This window comes from Nicotiana attenuata, unplaced genomic scaffold, assembly GCF_001879085.1.
Source record: "Nicotiana attenuata strain UT unplaced genomic scaffold, NIATTr2, whole genome shotgun sequence".
NCBI classification, from domain to species: domain Eukaryota; kingdom Viridiplantae; phylum Streptophyta; class Magnoliopsida; order Solanales; family Solanaceae; genus Nicotiana; species Nicotiana attenuata.
This window is the reverse complement of record NW_017671995.1, coordinates 188,513-211,484: the sequence shown is the minus strand read 5'-3', so window position 1 is coordinate 211,484 and position 22,972 is coordinate 188,513. Positions and strand designations below refer to the sequence as shown.

Below are 22,972 nucleotides of genomic sequence, written 5' to 3'. Positions count from 1 at the left end.
TTAGTAATCTTTTCCCTTTTGGAAGTACGAAGGACTCGCGCCAAAACGCGTCCAACTGTCTTAACTGTTTCGGGAATTCCCTGTCAGATTAAAAAAAACAAAAAACGAATTATTATTATTTTCTACTGAAAACCTATATTATTATTTTTTGTTTTGAAAAAAAAAAAGAAGAGAAAGAAATGTTCTTTCTATTAAATTAACCATAATCTGTGGAAAACAGAAGAACGCTGTATTTGACATTTTCTTATAGATGTAAGTCTTTAAGCAAAGTGTCTGTCAAATATTGGTCCACAAGAATTCTCCAAGAAACCCCCTTAAGACAAGAACATTAATACCCAAAATAAAATAAAATAAAAATTGGAAGATGATATTCTGAATACATTAATTTAAAAAAAAAGTAATCCTATCATAATACTACTAAAAAAAGTATTGGAGCAGAAAAAGGCAAAAATGATGAGGTCAACTTGGATAAATTTTAGTCTTCTCAAGTTTTGTCTTTGCATACTCCTTTCCCTTTCATACACGTTAACACGCTGCATCTCTCTCTCAATTCCTATGTCACGCGTTTGATCAAAATTTTCTCCAAAATTTACTATTTTTACAGCTTCAAAATTCTTGTCTATAAATTGTTTTTATCAATTTAAAGGTTCAATCTTTCACTTTTTAGCTTCAATTCTCAAGTTGGGTTTCTGAGTTTTCCTTAATTGTCTTCTGTTTTCAAATGGGTTCCTCTTGTTTTTGAGCTTTCTTGCTTTTTTGCTGTGTTTTAGTCCCACATGGAATTTTTTTTCCCTTTTGATGTAAATCCCCCTTTTTTCATAGACTTTTCTCTGCTCCTTTTTTCCCAAGTTAGTTCTTTTCTCACATAAGCATTCCAATTTTCAATTTTTCTTGCTTTTTTCCATGCTTATCCGAATTTTGTTCCTTTCTTAGCTACAAAAAGTTAATATTTTTCCCCTATTGATCATCAAATTTTCTCTTTTAGCTACAAAAAGTTGGTATTTTCCCCCTATTGATCAACACCAACTTATTTACTTGATAAAAAACAACTGAAACTTGAAAAAAAAAAATCAGTCTTGGAATTTTTGTGTAATTTGGAAAGAAGGGAGGGTTCAAAGATTTTAGCTTTGAGGGGGAAAAAAAAATGCTGAAGTGTTTTTATATATTCAAGGATAAGTCAAGGTCAAGAAGGAGAGGTGAATCAGCACCAGAATTGAGTAATGAAAGTAGGAGAGATGGTAATTCAGAAGGGAAAAGGGTAGCTAAGTCTACAGGTTCAGTTTCATCTGCTAGAAGCATACCGGAAATGTATAGAGAAAAAGAGCAAAATTTGAGGGTTTTTTCATATTCAGAGCTTAAGGAAGCTACAAGGAGTTTCAATAGGATGTTAAAGATTGGAGAAGGTGGTTTTGGGAGTGTATATAAAGGTACAATTCAGCCTCCTAATGGAAGAGGTGATCCTATTGTGGTTGCTATTAAGAAGCTCAATACACTTGGATTGCAGGTGTGAACTTTTCTTTTGATCTGTGGTATATGTGTAATTTGCTTGAAAATGTCTGAGCTTAAAGATTTGATGTAATGAGGTAAAATTTAATAGGAATCAGAAGTAAATGAGTTCATGGTTTGAATGTTTGGTTGAGAGAGATATAGTACAAATAGGCCTTTGAATTTTATGCTAAAGGGTTGTGGTCTTGTACTAAGATATTATACCATAATTGGATTGAAATAGCACAATTTTGTGCCCCTTTGAGCAAGATAACCGAATATGTGTGGCGCATGATATCTTAAATTTGCCTAGAATCTTGGAAAAACTATTGGCAGATGCATTTTTTTGTTTTCTATGTTAATTAACTTTTATGGTTGATAAATGCGTGAGAAATATAAATTGCCAAATGGTAGATTACACGTCGTGCCATTTGCTTCTGTTGTCTTATTACCTTGTTGTTGTTATTGTTTGTTTATTGTGCCCTTTTCACTGTTCTTGAGCCGAGGAAGGGGTAAGGTCTATCGGAGATAACTTCTCTACCTTCCTAAGGTAAGGTAGGGGCAAGGTTTGCATACACGTTACCCTTCCCAGACCTCACGTGTGGGATTTCACAGGGTTTGTTGTTGTTGTTGTTGTTGGTAGATTAAAACTTGTTACATTACTTTCTTTAATGTGTGCATTATTCCAATATGATTTCGTTGTGGAACAAATATAGTGTAATGTTCTACTCAAGTGTTTCCAATCACCTAATATTTCGCTTCATGATGTTTAATGATTTACTTATTTTGTTTCTCTGGTGATTTGGGACTAAATTTCTGAACTACATTCTTCTATGGGATCTGAACTCCACCGGTTCTGCTCTGTGTATCCTATGTATGTGTATTACTCATAATCCAGTATTAGTTTGGTGCTAAGATGGGTATATTACCGTTGTGGACTAATTTAGCAAGCAAAAATGTTGTCTTTCTTGCTTCTTTTGCAAAGTTCTCTAATTGATACAATGAATTCCTGCATTGAGTAACACTTTCCTGTTTACATCCGCTTCTTATGCACATAAACTTTTGAGAATCAGTGCCGCTGTAACTCCCACTGGTCTAGGGTTTAGGAAGCACATTCACTCTTTTCTTTGATGGCCATCTGCTCTTTTTACTTGTCATGTTATGTTGAAGGAACGTAATGAAGTAAAGAGTTCAACATCCGCCTTTGTTATTTGCTTGTGTATGCCTACTGTCTCTTTATGTGTTACAACATTATATACCTCAAATGAGTACCACTTGTTGTATCTTCGTCTCATATCCAATACATATATCTTTCTGTCACTAGCTAAGCCATTATTAATTGTTGTCTTTGCCTTTTCTCGTTTCATTATTGAGTTTGCTGTATGGCTCCTAAGATAAACGTAGATAATTCTCTATATATGCAGGGCCACAGACAATGGGTTGCAGAAGTTCAATTTCTCGGTGTTTTGGAGCACCCTAACCTTGTTAAGCTTCTAGGATATTGCGCTACAGATGGGGAAAGAGGGATTCAGCGCCTATTGGTTTATGAATACATGCAAAATAGGAGCTTAGAAGATCATCTGTTCAACAGAGCTGTGCCGGTAATTCCCTGGAGGACAAGATTGAAAATTATCCTTGGTGCAGCACAAGGAATGGCTTATTTGCACGAGGGTCTCGAAGTCCAGGTATTCTTTAACTACACAGATAAATGATTGGCACTTCGAATTTTATATCAGTTCACAATTGCGTCTGTGCTTGTTGCATAGGGAATACATATCGTTTGACTTTTCCAACAGAGTCATGTCCTAAATGTCAAGTGTGTTTTCAGCAGTTAGCAAACATGCTTTGCCTTTTAATGTTATTAGACAACTGGTATATTTCATGTTCTGTCTGCTTGCAAAATGCAACAAATAAACTTCGTTAATTCGCGTGTATCGGTATTTCCAACTAACCTCTGAAGCCAAGAAAGATAAAACGAGTTGAGTAGCATGTTATGATCATAATTAACACCCATTAAGCTAACACAATTCGCGCTCCTGAAAGCACCTTTCTTTTTTCTATCTTCATACAATCTCTTGAACTTTTTTTTTTTCATTTCTCATTCTTAATTAATACTTTTTTGGTTGAAATGTGAAGGTGATATATCGGGATTTCAAGTCTTCAAACGTTCTTCTGGATGCGGATTTTAATCCAAGGCTTTCAGATTTTGGGCTTGCAAGGGAAGGGCCAGCTGGTGATCGCTCTCATGTGTCTACAGCGGTAAGTGATGGCGATATTGGTTATCGCATGGATGCCAAACTTTTGTAGTTGACTTCTCTTAGATGCTAAAATTTTGAAGTGCTTCCTGCAACTTGTTGCCATCTAGCTTATCTCCCTCTCTCCTTTCTTTGCATTTCGCTCGAGGAAAAAGTGTGTGACGGTGTTTGTTACACCAACTCAGTACACTTGAACTATTCCCGTGTTTTTCACTAGTATTTGAAGTAACTGCCTTTTAATGTTTTCTTCTCTCTATCACGAGCGATCGTATTCCTCTTTCCAGTACCAAGTTGCTGTGCTGTTTGTTCCTTGGTTTCTAGTTATTTTTGTTAACCAAGTGCTAATATTACCTGATATAGCTCGTCGTTTGGAGACATTATTAGGACTTTAAATTGCATAGGTGAAGTCATACTTTAGCCTTTGATTCTCGTTGGCTGATCACTATTTGTAATTTTTGCTCTTAGCCGGTTGGGACTTTAGGATATGCTGCCCCTGAATATGTTGAAACTGGACACCTGTCGGTCAAGAGTGATATTTGGAGCTTCGGAGTTGTTCTTTATGAGATCCTCACAGGCAGGCGAACGTTGGAAAGGAACCTTCCTGTGATGCAGCAGAAGCTTCTTGATTGGGTAAAGCAATTTCCTGCTGATAGTAGAAAATTCAGCATGATCATTGACCCAAGGCTTCGAAACGAGTTCTCACTTGTGGCTGCTAGGAGAATTGCAAAACTGGCCGATAGCTGCTTAAACAAGATCGCCAAAGAGCGTCCAAAAATGAGCGAAGTCGTTCAGATACTGACACAAGCAGTACAAGAATCAGAAGAAACAACTTCTTTAGAAGTCACAGGTCCAGGGCCATCTCGGCCTACACAACTTGCCTCACCTAAACAACAACTCAAAAAGAAGACCATTGCTGAAACTGCACGGCCAATGCGCCCCATAGCTCAGGCATGTCTACTCAAACTATGGTTTTATACAATGCAGAATAAACTAACATGAAATTTTTGTCTTAACTTTCTTGTTCTGCTATTTCAGGCTTGAATGCTCAAAAGATCGCGGATCATACTTACTTCAATCTCAAAACGGAGATCCTTATGAACGAAGGCGAGTAAATTTTTCTATATATATAGTAAGTAAAATTCTTTGGTAAAAGAAGTGGGCTCTTCACATGTCCCATTAGAGTTCTTTTTGGTTAAGTATGTTTGCACTAGGAAGAGTATGGCAAAAGGAGGGAAGTTTCTTTTTTCAATTAAAAGTGATTTTGAAGAATGTACTTGTAAACTCCTTAGTTTAGGACTTTTATTCATTAGTGTTTGTTTGTGTAAATAAATCCATTTGTATTCCAAGATTTCATAGCAACAAATTTTGTTCCAATTACTCAGTTCCTTTCCTTGAGCCAAGGGTCTATCGGAAAACCGGAAATAGCCTCTCTACCTTTATAAGGTAAGGTTAAAGTATACGCACATACTACATCCCACTTGGACGATTATACTAGGTTTGTCGTTCCTGTTTTGAGCGGCACCCCAAAAATCTTTAACAATTTAACTCTTGATCTATAATATTATTTGCAAAAGCATCAGTGCCAAAGTGGTAACTTTGACCACCACGAAGAGAAAGATTTAAGTTTGCGTAAGTATTTTTTTTAACACTATTAGTGTATTTTAACTTGTTTATAGTTAATAGATTTAAAAAAAAAATTCCTCCTCTAGCAGCGTAGTTTTCTCGTGAACAATAAAGGTACCATAAATACTAAAATTTTATCTTCAAAAGGTTTTAAAACTAAAAATAGCCGGCATATATATATATATATATATCTGTGTGTGTGTAAAATCAATGTATAATCTATGCATACTGGTTAGAAAAATTAAACAATGAATTTGACCGGCTATTTGTGTATGTATATATATACATACATACATATATATATATATATAGCCGGTCAAATTAAACAATGAATTTGACCGGCTATGTATGTATATATAATATATACATATATATATATATATATATATATATATATATATATATATATATATATATATGTGTGTGTGTGTGTAAAATCAATGTATAATCTATGCATACTGGTTAGAAAAATTAAACAATGAATTTGACCGGCTATTTGTGTAACAATTCCAAAAAAAGTAAGATTTCCTTATCCTCAAAAGTTTTACCGTTGGAATTTTTACATTCCTATGCCACATAGGAAACCTTATTACCCTCAACGTTTAAGGTTTGACTTAATTACACTTAGTATACCAAATTACTAATTCTATACCATAGTATATTTTAAGGGTACAATTAATTTGCTGATAATCAGCTGACGCTTTCTTGTTAAAATTCAACAATTAATAAAATGACTGAGAGCTTCAATAAACACGCTATACAACTGACAAAAAACCATTTGCTTAATTTAATTAATTTTTGAACTCATGCAAAAAATGAGTGTCTGTGTGTCTTTTTAATCTTTTATAAATTCCATTAACTATTTCCAGGCACGTAAGAAATTTGAACGTGGTTAAGATATGAAGACTAAACAAGCTAGTTTTGTAGATTGTCATGTTAAATTTTCAATCTATTTTCATAAATATTAATCTGGCCGCCTCGTGCTTCAATACTATTAATTAGATTGCATGCGATATAAGTGTCGAAAATATAAGTATCAAACAGTCGGACGACCTCGACAGAAATGTTATTAACAAAGAAAGTACGTACACTATTTTCTTGACTTAGAAAAAAAATGGTAGAAGATTTTGTAGAAGTTTTAGTCGTTTTGGATTTGTGAAAACAGAAAACAATGTATCCACAATCAGAATACAAATATTCTACGATTCATCTACAAAATATCTACAAAGTGGATATATTGAATTTTAATATCCCAATTCCCATTCGATTGTAGTTTAATTGGGATTTTCGATATAATTGCGTTTTTTGCAGAAGATTTGTAGAAGTTTTAGTCGTTTTTGATTTGTGAAAACAGAAAACAAAGCATCTACAATAAGAATACTAATAATCTACAATTTATCTACAAACTGGGTACATTGAATTTTTATATCCCAATTCCCATTCAATTGTAGTATAATTGAGATTTTTGACATAATAGCGTTTTTTCAGAAGATTTGTAGAAGTTTTAGCCGTTTTTTATTTGTGAAAACAGAAAATAAAGCATCTACAATCAGAATACAAATAATCTACAATTTATCTACAATTTCTGCAATATGTCTTCTTCTTCTTCTTCGAGTTTCAATCTGAAATTCAGTCAAAACCAAGTCTAGTCTTCACCAAAACCCCTCAAAATTGAGATATAAACTCCAAACCATATTCCCGATTATTTTCAACAACACCCAATCCAAACAAATAATGATTTTTGAAAATCCAAATTTGAATTCAAAGCTTTCAAGCTTTTTAATGGCTGTCAATGGTGGAATTGCTGCTCTCTTTTCATTTGCTTTGTATTACTGAAATTTGCGATTGAGAAATAGAGAGAGATGTAGAGAGAATGTCGACGAACAGAGCTTTTGCAGAACTGATTTCTACAATTTGAAATTGAGCTTCTGATTTCGACGAACTGAGCTTTTGATTTGTGTCTTAAGCGAAAATATCGAAGAACAGATCTGAGCTTTTGAACAGATTTGATTTGTGGCTAAATCAATTAGAAGATTCTTTTCCTGAATTTTAGCACGCCTAATTAGGAAGATTCAGCTACTAATAATTAATATTTAATGAATGGTATAATAAGTGTAGGAAAAATGTGGACCGGGCGGGTAAATTAGAAACTATGCACATTTTTGGTAATAAAGTTTCATATATGGTATAGGAAGGAAAAAATCTCTATGTAAACGTATCATTAAACTAGATAATCATATCAAATTTTGTACATTCTTAATTGTATACAATTGGAAATGTTTTTTAAATAAATTTCATGATTCCATATATTTTTAATGTACTTTTTGTTTTTAAATTAAAAAATTTGTGGTTGCTGTACTGCTTATGCCTCACTCCATGATAGATACTGTCACCTTATACTTTTGTTTGTTAAAAGTTTCCATTCGCCGATTGTACATTCCCGTTGAAGAAGTTAATATCACTTTTTAGTCCGTACATGGTATTGGCGTATTGGCTATGTGAGCTAGGATTTGAACTTTATAGATTCAAGATTTTAATCCTTTTAAGTTATTTTATTTTAAATTAATAATTTGTACATAATTATTGGATTTCTTAATACAAATACATGGTTTGAACAAAAGCTACTGGGCTCGACCGAACACGCAACCAATACTGTGGCTCCGCCCCTGATCTCAGATGGTAGACTATAACTTTTTAATAAAATACGTGCAAGTATAATTGTAAAGAAATGCACCTTTTCACTACAAGTAACTTCACAAATATAAGATCAAGATATGTCATATAAAATGGTAAATTCATTAAATTTAGGGCACATTTGGTTACATGTAAAGTAAAAATAATCATGGTATAGAAATTCATATGATTTTAATACAGCACTCAGTATGCATACAAAATCCTGCACCACTAATTAGTCTTTATATAACTTTATACGATGTTTGATTTCAAGTATTAAACTCTGCATACGTTATGTGGACTTTAATATCGGTAATTAAATATTGTATAACAAACACAAGTATAAGTTATAGGAGAATTCATGTATTATTTTATACAAATATAAAGTGGCATAAGTAATACGTGGATATAAAGACAATAACTGTATAATAATTGTACAACAGGTAATCCCTAGACCCTAAATAACAAATCCATCCATAATTTATGTATAAATAGTACGTGTTAGCCAATTTTTTGGACTGGTAACTAAAAAATAGCCAACGTTTGCGGTTCATTGAAAAATAGTCACTGTTTTGCTGAAACACGGAAAGTTCCAGCATAATATGCGAGATTATGAAGCTCCTGCATATAAACTTCCAACATATTATGATGGAACTCTAGCACATTATAAAATTCTAGCATATTATGCTGGTAGCTCATATATAAAAATTCAAACTCTAGCATATTATGTTGGAATTTTTTTGGATTTTTAAGAGTGTTTTTGTTCAAATTTTATCTTTACATAAAAAGTAGCTAAATTTCGATTACTTTTTAAATTATGGCTATTTTTCAATTACCAGTTGTAGCTTGTAAATATAGCTATTTCTGATCTTTCCCCCCATAATTTATGCACCACATAAAGATTTTCTTATTATTTATTCTCTGTGTAAAAGTATCCCCGTATTATTTATTCTTCGTATAACTTTCCATGCATTGCAATCCTTGCCAAAATTCAACCAAACGATCCCTTATAGTAATGAAAACGGCTGTTTATGGGCGTGTTTGATACGATGGAAAATATTTTCCAAAAAATTGTTTTCCTGAAAAATAAGTGGTTTTATCACTTATTTCCTTTGTTTGGTTGGTGAGTGAAAAAAAATTTCGGATAATATTTTCTAGTGTTTGGTTAGAGAGTAAAAAATATATTTTTATACTACTATCCTCAACCCTCATTCTCCCAAGTCCCCATGTTTCCTTGCCCCCCGTACCCAATATTTTCGGGACTCTAACCTTTGAGAATAAGGATAGTGATTTTTATCTCATAATAATTTTTTTACTCTGCAAATGAACTTAATTAACATAGAATTAGTAGATACTTTTACTTCAAAAATATATAAATGAACAAAATGGTAAAATCTATAAAGTACCTAACATTTTAATATTTAGTTTCCCCTCCAAGAATACTGATCTTTTCTATATCATGATTTTGATCTTTAAAAGAATTATACTTGACATACTTTTAAATTGAAACAACAAAAAAATCGTAATGAGATGAGGACGGGAAAGCTCATATAAATCCCCAGGAAGATAATTATAATTTCGTTAAAGTAAAAGAGTAGAATAAATGTAATTAAAATTACAATACGTTGGTGCAATTTTATGAGATTAACCTGCAGTGACACTCATTATAATAGAAAAAGAAAATACTTTTTTTTTATGAAAAGAAAGTATTTTTTTTGTTAAAAATGAAAAAAAAATACTTTTTTATATCATGTAAAAAAATATTCATTTGTTGAAATAGAACAAAAGTACTATTAATAATATTTTTATTTAGGATGGGGGTAAGGGAGTGGGGTGGGTAGGAATGAGTTGGGGTGGGGTTTGGGTGAGTGGGTGTGGGTTGGTGGGGATGGGAATAGGGTCAGGAAGGTTGAGAAGGAGTTTTGAAAAATGTTTTCCCTTCTCTTGATAAGGAAAATATTTTCCTCCAATTGAAGAAAAATGAGGTCATGAAGAAAATATTTTCCAAAATATTTAAGCCAACCAAACATGGAAAAATTGAAAAATATTTTCCGAAAAATATTTTCCTTCATACCAAACACACCTTATATCTCTCAATTAATATCCAGGATACTTCTGCTCCTTTTTTTTTTTTTGTAGATATACACCAATGTTGCTCGTGCCATGTACATTTAATATGAATTGTCAGCCATTCTTTTTTTTTTTTCCCGCTAATACAGATATTTATTAAAAGTTAAGAAAGGCAAGTAGTAGAGGTTTTACACGGGGGGACTGTTCTGGCTATACAAGTTCCAGAGCGGTCATTATTGAAAGCAAGTAAAGCATAAAAGGGGGTTCTTCATAGCGTAGAGGATGACACCGTTGATGGCCTGCGCAAGGAGCTAAAGTCATGCCATGCTTAGCAAGTAGATCCGCTACAGTGTTGGCTTCACGGTAAATATGCTGAAGCTCCGGATGTCCTAGCATTATCAGTAATGACCTGCATTCCAAAATAATAGGTAAGTAAAGATCAGTCCCTGCGTGCAAGACTCTTTGCATTACCTGAGAATCCGTTTCTATCTGTAGTGGATATAGATAGAATTGTCGAGCAATTTTCAATCCTATCAACAAGGCTTGTAATTCTGATTCGAGTGCTGATGAGCATGAGATTTTTGTGGAGAAACCACGAATGCACTGCATTGATTGTTTCTAAATACTCCAGCAGCACCACCTATCTTAGTGATGGGATTAAAAGCGCCGTCAACATTAAGTTTTAAAAAAGGTAATGTGGGCGGGTGCCATTTAATATATTCAAGGGTGGAAATGGGATGGGGAGTTGGAGATGGTGTGAAGTAATGAAATTCGATCACATGGAAGAGAATATTTTTGATGGAGACATGTGTATGCAAGTTATTGAAGAGGTTGTGATTTCGATTGGTCCAGATATGCCAAAGGATGAAATGGGTAATTAAAGTTTTTGGAACTTCAATTCCTTGGTAGGTGAAAGACTGGTGAGTGTTGGTACAGTGCATTCTAAGCCACGCGGTGAAGGAAATAACATTACTATTGTTAATATTAAAGAATATCCAAATGGTATGAGAATGAATGCACTCGAAGAAAATATGATGGAGGGATTCAGGTATGTTCGCATAAGACTGACAGTGAGGGTGGTGAATAACATTAATAGATGATAGATATGAAGCAGTAGGTAGACGATTAAGAATGAGTAGCCAAAGAAAAGTTTTAATTCTATTGGGGATATGAAGGGTCCAAATCCATTTGATATCAAGCGGATTGGCAGGAAGATTACAATGTGTGGCAAGATAAATGTGGTAAGCCGATTTAGCGGAGAAGGATCCTGTAGAATTAGCAAGCCAACAATATGTATCAGGCCGTGGAGAAGTAGGATTAAAGTACGTATTGTGGATGAGAAAAGAGAGATCTTCGGGTAGTTCAATGGAAAGGGTATTGGTGTCCCAATTACCTTTGTATAGAAGGTGATCTAGTGTAAGGAATTGTTCAATAAGAGTTAAAGGACCATGGAGAAGACTACGAAGCGTGGAGTTACTGGGTAACCAAATACCATTCCAGATGTTAATAGAACTTCCGGTGCCAATGTGCTACTTAATTGCTGGGGAAATAAAGGAAAGGCCTTTGTGGAGAATTTTCCAGGTAGAGGAATCTCGTGGCCTTGGAAGGGGAGTTGTAGCGACCCAACCGGTCGTTTTGAGCTCAAGCGCGTCGTTCGGCAATTTGAGGCCATGAGCAGCTTCACTTCTGGTATTATGACTTGTACGTGTGGTCGGAATTGAATTTCGGGAAGTTTGGAATTGATTTGGAAAGAAAATTCCCATTTCGGAAGCTTTAAGTTGAAAGAATTGAGTAAGGTTTGACTTATGAGTAAACGACCTCGGAATCGGGATTTGAAGGTTCCAACAGGTTTTGTATGATGGTGTTGGACTTGGACGTATGTCCGAATCGGGTTTTGGATGACCCGGGAGCGTTTCGACGCCTATTGTGGAAGTTAACATTTTTGGAAGAATTTCATAAATCTGGGTTGAAGTGCATTTCAGTGTTATCAATGTCCGTTTGGGATTCCAAGTCTGGGAATAGCTCCGTATGGTGATTTTCGTATTGGGAGCGCGATTGGAAGTGGATTCGGAGGTCCGTAGGTCATTTGGAGTCGTTTGGCTAAAGTTAGAAATTTAAAAGTTTTTGAGAAATTTGACCGGAAGTGAACTTTTTGATATCGGGGTTGGATTGCGATTCCGGAAGTTGGAGTAGGTCCGTAATATCGAATATGACTTGCGTGCAAAATTTGAGGTCAATCAGATGTGATTTGATAGGTTTCGGCATCGAATGAAGAAATTCAAAGTTCTAAAGTTCATCAAGTTTGAAATGGAGTGTGATTCATGGTTTTAGCATTGTTTGATGTGATTTGAGGTATCGAGCAGGTCCGCATTACGTTATGGGACTGGTTGGTGTGTTCGGACGGGGTCCCGGGGGCCTCGGGTGGATTTCGGGTGGTTAACGGATCGAATTGGAGTTGGGAGGAAGAGCTAAAGCCTGCTGTCGTCTTGTGTAACCGCACCTGCGAGGTCATGGTCGTAGGTGCGGAGCCGCAGAAGCGGCCAAAGGAGCACAGATGCGGTTGAGAAGGGAGAAGGCTGGGACCGCAAATGCGGTCATCTTGCCGCAGAAGCGGGACCGCACCTGCGGAAGGAGAAGTGCAGAAGCGGAATGGGGGGGCTCGGCGAAGGACCACAGATGCGGTAGTGGGTCCACACCTGCGGAACCGCAGAAGCAGTCAAGTGACCGCAGGTGCGGAAAGTCTGGAGGCAGTGTGTTCTTTTAAAAATGGGATTTGGCCCATTTTCCTTCATTTTCTCTTGGTTTGGGCGATTCTTGGAGGGTTCAAGAGGGGGTTTTCATCATCAATGGAAAGGTAAGCCATCCCCACCTATTATGAGTTAAGTACATTGATTATGTATATTTTTTGACATGAAAATTAGTAGAAACTTGGGGTTTGAGGAAAAAAACTAGAAAATTGGTATTCTTGGATTTTTACTACGAATTTGGACATGAAATTGAGAGTAAATTATATATTTGAGTTCGCAAGGTTGTGGGCAAACTTTATCTTCGTAAAATTTCGGAATCCGGGCACGTGGGCCCGAGGGCGATTTTTGTCAACTTTTTGATCGGGGTTTGAAATTGTTATAAATTGGATTATTATGAGTAATTGATCATATATTAATGTGTTTACATAATTATTGATTAGTTTTGGAGCGTTGTGCATCGATTTGAGTCTTCGAAAGGGCATAGAATGCCGGTTATGGAGCTTCGGAGCGAGGTGAGTCTCCTTTCTAACCTTATAAGAGGGAATGGTCCCCATAGGTGAATTAATTAGTTATGTGCTTCTATTTGTGGGGGCTATGTACGCACGAGGTGACGAAAGTCTGTGCGTAGCTACTATTATGCTTAAGTCCGGGTAGTCTAGGATCCAAAAACATGCCTTACCTGAAATAATTGCAACCTTATTGACAGTCTAAATTGCTTTAATCGTATCGAAGTGGTAAATGATTTTCTAAAAGAGTTAAACTTTGTTTTCTTGACTTGTAAAAGAGAAATTGACACCTCTTTGAATAATTGTTTTCCTGATAAAGTCTTGATTGACTGTTTGAATGTGTGTTCCTATGTGTACCTGCGTCGCATGTATGATTCGCGAGAGGGGTGATTGTTTATTTATATTTGACCGCGTCACATGTGTGATTCGCGAGTGGGGTAATAGATGCATCTATGGTTCGCGCCATTCGACCCTCTGGCAGTGCACAATTTAAATATTTGTTGGATAGGGCCGTACAACCTCGGCATGATTTGTGCATGCTTGTATTGCTTGCCTTGAGATTCATATATGTTGATATTTGTTCTCCCTGGCTTGAGATAAATGCATAAATGATGAAAATGAAGTTGGAAATTTCCTATTAATAAAAGAATTGATCACTTGCTTCACGCTATTGAATTACAGCCGTTTATATAAAAATCCTCGATTTACTATATTATTGGCATATTATTATTGGACCACTAGTAAGTGTCGAAGTTGACCTCTCGTCTCTACTTCTTCGAGATTAGACGGGATACTTACTGGGTACACGTTGTTTTCGTACTCATGCTACACTTGCTGTGCATTTTTGTTGCACAGGCTCATGTATGTCTAGTGGCCTAGTTTGGCGCAGCGACATGGTCGATACAGAGACTTAGGTGAGCTGCACTCCTCGAGATGACCCGCAGTCAGCAGAGTCTCCTTCAGAGTACTATATTGTATTTTCTTTTATGTCCAATTGTATTGTGGACAGTTATCATGTTGTTTCTTATTTTAAATCCTAGAAATTGCTCATGCACTTGTGATACCGGGTTCTGGGGTGATTATGGGATATTCAGTAACAAAAATTATAAAGACTCTTATTTATTCTGTGAAGATTATTATTACCAGTTAAATTAAAGGGAATTTATAGTTTCAAAAATATTAAAATGAGAGCTTAATTAATTATTTAATGTTGGCTTTCCTGACAGTGGTGTCCGGCGCCATCCCGACCCTTAGTGGATTTTGGGTCGTGACAACATGGTATCAAAGCACTAGGTTCACGTAGGTCTCAAGAGTCATGAGCAAGTCTAGTTGAGAATTGTGGATCGATACAGAGACGTCTGTACTTATCTTTGAGAGGCTACAAGGCTGTTAGGAGCTCTTCCCTTCTTGATTCCTCATCGTGCGATTTGATTCCTTTGAGGCTTATGCTTTTGTTTCCTTCCTACTCGATCTTATGCGACGCGAAGCGCTTATTATAAATCAGGAATTGAGAAATCTTAATGGTACTACAAATATGGTGCGGGATGTCTCTCCCCACGTGGTTGTTTGGGCTATTGTCGTCGCCTTGCGGAAGGATATTCTGTCGTTTCAACTCAGTAGTTGTACTTCTGAGAGCCTTGAGGCTATGCACAGGTTGCTATGATGCTTATGAACGGTTATCGCGCAACATTGATCTGATGGTAGGATGTTTGCCTATATATCGGGGCAGTGAATGACTTGAAAGGAGGTTTACTCAGAGCACGATTCAGAGATTCGGTATTTTATTTCCGGTGGAGGAAAGGCAATCAGACTATAAATGTTCAGGTTTGGGTTGATATGGTAACGAGACTTGGTGTTTTCAAGTATGGTGGTAGAATTTTTATCTGCGACGTGGTGTCGTTGTCCTCGATTGAATATGTTAAGTTCGCTGGTGTTATGATCTTGTACAAATTGCCTGTGGGCAAAATATTGTGAGATAGTATTGAAGAAGCGGCTGTCAGAGATCGCGGGGTGCGGTGGTTTAAGATGGAATCGATGTTTCTAATGCCGATGGCTCGAGAAGAGATGATCTTCGGAAAGGTTTAAAGTTAGTAGCAGTCTATTGGTTCAAGTGCTACTGAGATAGATTTTGATCCAACGCATCAGCTGAGCAGCTAAGGATGAGGAAGAACATGTGAGAAGTGTCATGTGGTGGTTAAACTTCTAGAAGGCCAGGTGTAAGAAGCGGAAGTCGAGTAGTTTCTTAAAGAAGTGAGTTTGCCCAAAGTGGGAGAGTGGCAAAGTAGCATATGGGTTCAGTGGCAGGATAACTACACCCCCCTTGAGGAAAGTTTGGAGTGATTTGGGAATTTTAGTGGACAATGATTGGGTCTACGGGCTTAATTTGAATTATTGGCTATTATACGGCGGGAGATTGGACACAACGGAAATAAGTTGCTTGATATAAGGAGGGATGCAACATAACTTTGAATTGGAAGAAATTGTCGTGTATTTAGTTGATGTCCATGAGAAATGAACGGACTAGTGCAGCTAGTGAATGAGCATGGGCTCAGGATGGGTTATTTATATCATAGTAATTGTGCATTGCAGCGTGGTTGGGAGATGTCGGCATGTAATTTCCATATGTGGGTTATCTCCTGTGAGCAGGTCAGCGGTCACGTGGTTGGCAAAGCTTCTGCAAAGAATTCTACTGATTATCCAGTAAGAGGTTGGAAATGTGAATGTTGCTAGAGATACAGAGTGTTCAAGAAATGCTAACGGAAGGAGGAATTTGGCGATTTGATTGTGCAAGGTTATATCAATAAGAGATAAAGAATATTGGTGGATTCCAGAGTTATATAATAGGTGGCTCCCAGCTAAGTGGGAGAGTCCCACCGCCTACGATTGGGTTGCATGGTTATCTACTTATGAGGTGTCTGGCTATCGGCATAATGGTGAGTTATTTTAGCTAAGGGAAAATAAAATAAGTGGTCATTCGAGCAAATGATTTGAGAAATGTGTGCCATAAATGGCCTTATCGATTCTTGTTCGGGCTTCGGGAGGATCCAGGATTTATGTTTCATGCAGAGGTTGTTTACAAGGGAAGTGATTCGGCCGGGTGCTTCGTTGAGATGGATGTTCATGTGCCAGTGGAGCCTTGGAGTTGATTATATTCGGGACCAAGCCAGAGTGGGTGACTCTCAACAACGGTCCTAGTGAATTCAAAGATTAAAAATGCGGCGCCTAAGGATTTAAGCCCGCAGTATGGTTAAGAATTAAGCTTTTGTAGCAGATTATGATCAGAGGCTCGGAATGTCCTATGATATTTTCGGCTTGCAGTGTAGCATTTGGGTGAATGAGAGAAACATACCTCGGATTCGTATTATCGGAATGAGTGTATCAGTTGAGGATGCAAATATGTACATAAGGAAGGCATGAGATGGTTCATGGGATTTGAGACTTCATGGTCTCGTGATGCAAGGCCACTCGGGATGAGTGCGGATTGGGTGCGTTATGTGTTTAATGGAGTTATTATTATTTCTAAGGTAATCAAGGATGAATTGGAAGAAGTTAGATGGGTTAGCCATAGTTAAATTGGCATATTGATGGTAGTGATCAGTTCCTTCAGCGTGATTGAGTTATGCATGTGATTTGTAATGGTACGTGTGAGGCTTGACGACTGCCGTAATTGATTTTATTTGGAAATATTCTGGTATTATGGCCTGATATGTGTAGGCGGATCCCGAAAGGGTAATGATGGTTAGACCTCTGCTTGAGGATTTGCATATTCTGCGGTTATGAGAATTTACTCACGTGTTGCTATGGTCCTCTTGAAATGGGCTAAGTAAAAGGTTACCATATGATGAAGTGTTTACCCTATTAGCGATTCAGGAGTTATGATGAAATTCTTGTGCTATCGCATATTGGCATGTTAGGTGTAGTGGGCGATATGAAATTCGAAAGTGAGGATCAAGGTTACGGTTCGGTGTTGACAAGGATATCACGAGCTTAGATGAGCAGAGAATAGGATTGGGATGTTTAGAGTAAGCTGGTATTGTCTTCAACGTCACCTGAGATCGGTGTTTCTGTTGGAGGCTTTGCATCTTGGTTACGGATTCTCGATTTGCTTTACAATGTTAATGCGGCCGGTGGTATGGATGTGCAGACTTGTTATCTGGTGCGGAAGGTCGTAGGAGCATGTCTCATGGGGAGATTGTATGAGTGTGACATGTAGTCACTTGATGGATTGGAAATGAAAACCAAGTATGAAGATTGTGGTAATATCGCTAATTTGAGAATTTATGCCTGAAGGGCGCTCGTTTATTGGGTTGTGGACTGTGGAGGTTTACTCCGGTTATGACGGTTTTTCTCGTGAGTCATAGGAAATAGGGGTTATTGTGGGCCCTTGAAAGGTTATTAGCCTAGTACGGTGCAGTCAGAATCAGCTCGAGGTCGATGGGTGGATTTAAATATGAATATGGGCTCTATATCAAGCCAGACGTGTTCATTTCAGCATATCGCTCTTTATGAAGGAGTATTTGGACGTTGGATGTTATATTGGCGTCAGCTATCTCAGGTAATACTTTATTGTGCCGTGTGAGTTGTGAAATGACTTGGTAATTTTCTTATGTGTTGAGGTTCCGCGTAGAGATGGTGCCATGTGAGCAGGATGGCTCTTGATATTCAGATCATATATCGCACCTCAGTTGCGCTTGAGTTTTGTAGCTTATGGCGCTATATCTCTCCCCAGGGATGGTATTATGCACTTAGCGTGCTTGTGTCAGATAGCCGGTATTTTGTAGTAATGAGCAATTTTTCTCGGTGTGTATCTCCTTATGTGAATTTTATGTGTGGATCGGGTGGTATGCCTCCACGGGTATGTTGTTTGGAGCGGGTTGCACGCCGCAACAGTATGATGTTGAGTAAAGTTTTCTTTATTCTAATTTTTATGTGTTTTATTTTCCATTTTCTGAGGAAAGTCCATATTAGCTGTATGAGTTGAGTAGTCCCTTCTAGAGTTTGTTTTCCCTATGTATCACGTTCGAGTTTGTAGCCTATTGGTACATTGTGGCATCATATGAGACTTTTGGTCATGTCAGGGGTGGCTTGTTGCCTGAGTAGTTCGTACTGGATGAGACAAGATCATTGGATCCATGATCAGTGCGATCGGATTATATAAAGTTATTAAAGAGCAAATACCATTAGGCGGTTCAGAGTGAGGTAATGGTTCTTGTCAGGAGTATAGCCTCAGTGATTTGTTGACTCGGCAGTTGGTTATGAATTTCTACACGTCTCTTCCGTCGTGGTGGTATTGTAAGAGTTCGAACAAGACTTATACTTGTCATGAGGTGCATTGTGAGCATCAAATTCGGGGAATGTCGGTTATTATGATCATAGAATGTTATTATGGTCCTGTGAATGATGTGGTGCACGGTGAGAATTTAGCAAAGGTATGCAGTCATGTTCTGGTACATCGTGTAGTAATTGATACGGTGTTCATATATTGGAAGCAGGCCTGGCAGAGAATTTCAGTTGTTGAAACTGGGCTCTAAGGCTCATTTTCCTAAATAAAAGAGGATATCTTCAGATTTGATCAAGCTAATATGCTCAACTGAGTTGTGGTAGCACGGGTAGGTGCACGAGGTGTTAAACAGTAATTTCGGACAACTCCAGTGTAGGTCTCAGCACGATCGAGGACGAACGTATGTTTAAGTGGGAGAGAATGTAACGACCCGATCGGTCATTTTGAGATCAAGAGCGTCGTTCGGTAGTTTGAGGCCATGAGCAGCTTCACTTCTAGTATTATGACTTTTACGCGTGGTCAGAATTGAATTTCGGGAAGTTTGGAATTGATTTGGAAAGAAAATTTCCATTTCGAAAGCTTTAAGTTGAAAGAACTGAGTAAGGTTTGATTTATGAGTAAACGACCTCGAAATCAGGATTTCAAGGTTCCAACAGGTTTGTATGATGATATTGGACTTGGACGTATGTCCGGATCGGGTTTTGGATGACGCGGGACCATTTCGACGCCTATTATTGAAATTAACATTTTTGGAAGAATCTCATAAATCTAGGTTGAAGCACATTATAGTGTTATCGATGTCCGTTTCGGATTTCGAGTCTGCCAATAGCTTCGTATGGTGATTTTGGTATTGGGAGCGCGATCGGAAGTGGATTCGGAGGTCCGTAGGTCATTTTGGAATCGTTTGGCTAAAGTTAGAAATTTGAAAGTTTTTGAGAAATTTGACCGGAAGTAGACTTTTTGATATCGAGGTCGGATTCTGATTCCGAAAGTTGGAGTAGGTCCGTAATGTTGAATATGACTTGTGTGCAAAATTTGAGGTCAATCAGATGTGATTTGATAGGTTTCGTCATCGAATGAAGAAGTTCGAAGTTCTAAAGTTCATCAAGTTTGAAATGGAGTGTGATTCATGGTTTTAGCGTTGTTTGATGTGATTTGAGGCCTCGAGCAGGTCCGCGTTACGTTATGGGACTGGTTGGTGTGATTGGAAGGGGTACCGGGGGCCTCGGGTGGATTCCAGGTGGTTAATGGATCAAATTGGAGTTGGGAGGAAGAGCTGAAGCGTGCTATCATCCGGTGTAACCGCACCTACGAGGTCATGGCCGCAGGTGCCGAGCCGCAGAAGCGGCCAAAGGAGCGTAGATGCGATTGAGAAGGGAGAAGGCTGGGACCGCAGATGCGGTCATCTTGCCGCAGAAGCGGGACCGCACCTGCAGAAGGAGAAGCGCAGAAGCGGAATGAGGGGGCTTGGCGAAGGACCGCAGATGCGGTAGTGGGTCCGCTCCTACGGAACCGCAGAAGCGGTCAAGTGACAGCAGGTGCGGAAAGGCTGAAGGCAGTGTGTTCTTTTAAAAATAGGATTTGTCCTATTTTCATTCATTTTCTCTTGGTTTGGGCGATTCTTGGAGGGTTCTCAATAGGGGGTTTTCATCATCAATGGAAAGGTTAGCCATCCCCACCTATTATAAGTTAAATACATTGATTATGTATATGTTTTAACATGGAAATTAGTAGATACTTGGGGTTTGAAGGAAAAACCTAGAAAATTGGTATTCTTGGATTTTTACCACGATTTTGGACATGAAATTGAGAGTAAACTATATATTTGAGTTCGTGAGGTTGTGGGCAAACTTTATCTTCGAAATTTTTTGGAATCCGGGCACGTGGGCCCGAGGGCAATTTTGTCAACTTTTTGATCGGGGTCTGAAATTGTTATAAATTGAAATATTATGATTAACTGATCATATATTAATGGGTTTACATAATTATTGGCTGGTTTTGGAGCGTTGTGCATCGATTTGAGTCTTCGGAAGGGCGTGGAATGCTGGTTATGGAGCTTCGGATCTAGGTGAGTCTCCTTTCTAACCTTGTAAGAGGAAATTGACCCCATAGGTGAATTAATTGGTTATGTGCTTCTATTTGTGGGGGCTACGTATGCACGAGGTGACGAAAGTCCGTGTGTAGCTACTATTATGCTTATGTCCGGGTAGTCTAGGACCCAAAAGCATGCCTTACTTGAAATAATTGTAACCTTATTGACAGTCTAAATTGCTTTAATCGTATCGAAGTGGTAAATGATTTTCTAAAAGAGTTAAACTTCGTTTTATCGACTTGTAAAATAGAAATTGACATCTCCTTGAATAATTATTTTCCTGATGAAGTCTTGATTGACTGTTTGAATGTGTGTTCCTATATGCACCTGCGTCGCATGTATGATTCGCGAGCGGGGTGATTGTATATTTATATTTGACTGCATCACATGTATGATTCGCGAGCAGGGTAATAGATGCATCTATGGTTCGCGCCATTCGACCCTCTGGTATTGCACGGTTTAAATATTTGTTGGATCTGGCCGTACGACCTCGGCATGATTTGCGCATGCTTGTATTGCTTGCCTTGAGATTCATAGAAGTTGATATTTGTTCTCCCTGGCTTGAGATAAATGCATAAATGATGAAAATGAAGTTGGAAATTTTCTATTAGTAAAAGAATTGATTAGTTGCTTCATGCTATTGAGTTACAGCCGTTTATATAAAAATTCTCGATTTGCTATATTATCGGCATATTATTATTGGACCACTAGTAAGTGTCGAAGTCGACCTCTCGTCTCTACTTCTTCGAGATTATACGTGATACTTACTGGCTACACGTTGTTTTCGTACTCATGCTACACTTGCTGTGCATTTTTGTTGCACAGGCTCATGTATGTCTAGTGGCCTAGTTTGGTGCAGCGGCATGGTCGATACGAAGACTTAGGTAAGCTGCACTCCTTGAAACGACCTGCAGTCAGCAGAGTCTCCTTCTTCAGAGTACTGTATTGCATTTTTTTCTGTCCAATTGTATTTCGGGCAGTTATCGTGTTGTATCTTATTTTAAATCCTAGAAATTGCTCATGCACTTGTGACACCGGGTTCTGGGGTGATTATGGGATATTCAATAACAAAAATTGTAAACACTCTTATTTATTTTGTGAATATTATTATCACCAGTTAAATTAAAGGGAATTTATGGTTTCAAAAATATTAAAATGAGAGCTTGATTAATTATTTAATATTGGCTTGCCTGACAGTGGTGTCCGGCGCCATCCCGACCCTTAGTGATTTTTGGGTCGTGACAGGAGTAGTGGCCAGGAGAGAGGTCGATTTGTACTTAGAGGTGATAATTCTGGCCCAAAGATAGTTGGGTTCACGACAAAAACGCCAAGCCAACCCAAGAATAAGGGATATATTTTTGCCCTTGGATATTTGAATGCCTAGTCCTCCATGTGCACATGGTAAAGTAACTTGCTCCCAATTTACTAGGTGATTTTTTCGGTGTGTTGTGGTGGATCCACAAAGGAAGTTACGTTTGATGTTATCAATATGGTTGGTAATCTTGTAAGGAAGTATTGTGTATTGCATTGCATATGTGGGTATAGAAGACAAGACAGATTTAATTAAAGTCATGCGACCTTCAAGATTGAGAAATTTGGTTTTCCAACCTTGAAGTCGATTGTTCATTTGGTCGAGGATGTATTGATAGTCCCGACTCTAGGGTTGAAGGTTATTAATTGGAAGGGTAAAATACTTTTAAAAATGCGGAAATTTTATAAAAAATACTAATTGATGCCCAGGCATAGTTTTGAAATATTGGGGGGAAAATTGGGTATCAACGGTAACCCCGTTAATAATAATTGAATAAATACCTTTTTAGATTGTATTCGCAACCTTGAAATGCATGACTTAGTCTTGTCCTAATATGCTTCTACTGAATTTCTTAGTTCAACGCTTTCACTGATTCTATATGCTTGATCTTTCTCATTGAATCAGTGTCGTTTAACTATGTGTTTTGTTAAAGCTATGTGAAATCCTGACTATTCATGTTCTACCTTATTTTATATGCTAAGCATGCTGCCTCTTTTATGTCTTTCTGAACCCTTGATTACTATGAATCCCTTATTTCCTGGTTTAATTTGAACACCTTCCATTTAACTCTTGATTCTTACCTCTCTATTCGATTTGACTGGATTGCTTGCCTTAATTAATTTTTCCCTGCCTTGTTTGTATTCCGCTGATTATTACTGATTTGTTTCCTTAATTAAACTGTTGTTCATTTACCCCTAATTACCTATTC

At 37.6% G+C, this 22,972-nt stretch overlaps 1 protein-coding gene across 1 annotated transcript; it reads left to right on the top strand.

Moving 5' to 3' along the window:
- The first annotated feature begins 518 nt into the window (after positions 1–518).
- On the top strand, positions 519–5,121 carry LOC109211240 (probable receptor-like protein kinase At5g47070). Its single transcript, XM_019374747.1, has 5 exons — positions 519–1,504; positions 2,910–3,170; positions 3,622–3,744; positions 4,206–4,688; positions 4,776–5,121. Exons 1-5 carry the CDS (start codon positions 1,145–1,147, stop codon positions 4,779–4,781), a joined length of 1,233 nt encoding a protein of 410 aa, XP_019230292.1. The 5' UTR covers positions 519–1,144; the 3' UTR covers positions 4,782–5,121.
- Positions 5,122–22,972: the final 17,851 nt, after the last annotated feature.

Bases quoted from the DNA above. Each gene is read 5' to 3' on its own strand.
- LOC109211240 (XM_019374747.1), top strand. From the start codon at position 1,145: ATGCTGAAGTGTTTTTATATATTCAAGGATAAGTCAAGGTCAAGAAGG. The intron at 1,505-2,909 runs GTGTGAACTTTT...CTATATATGCAG, and splicing joins TCAATACACTTGGATTGCAG to GGCCACAGACAATGGGTTGC. The intron at 3,745-4,205 runs GTAAGTGATGGC...TTTTGCTCTTAG, and splicing joins GCTCTCATGTGTCTACAGCG to CCGGTTGGGACTTTAGGATA.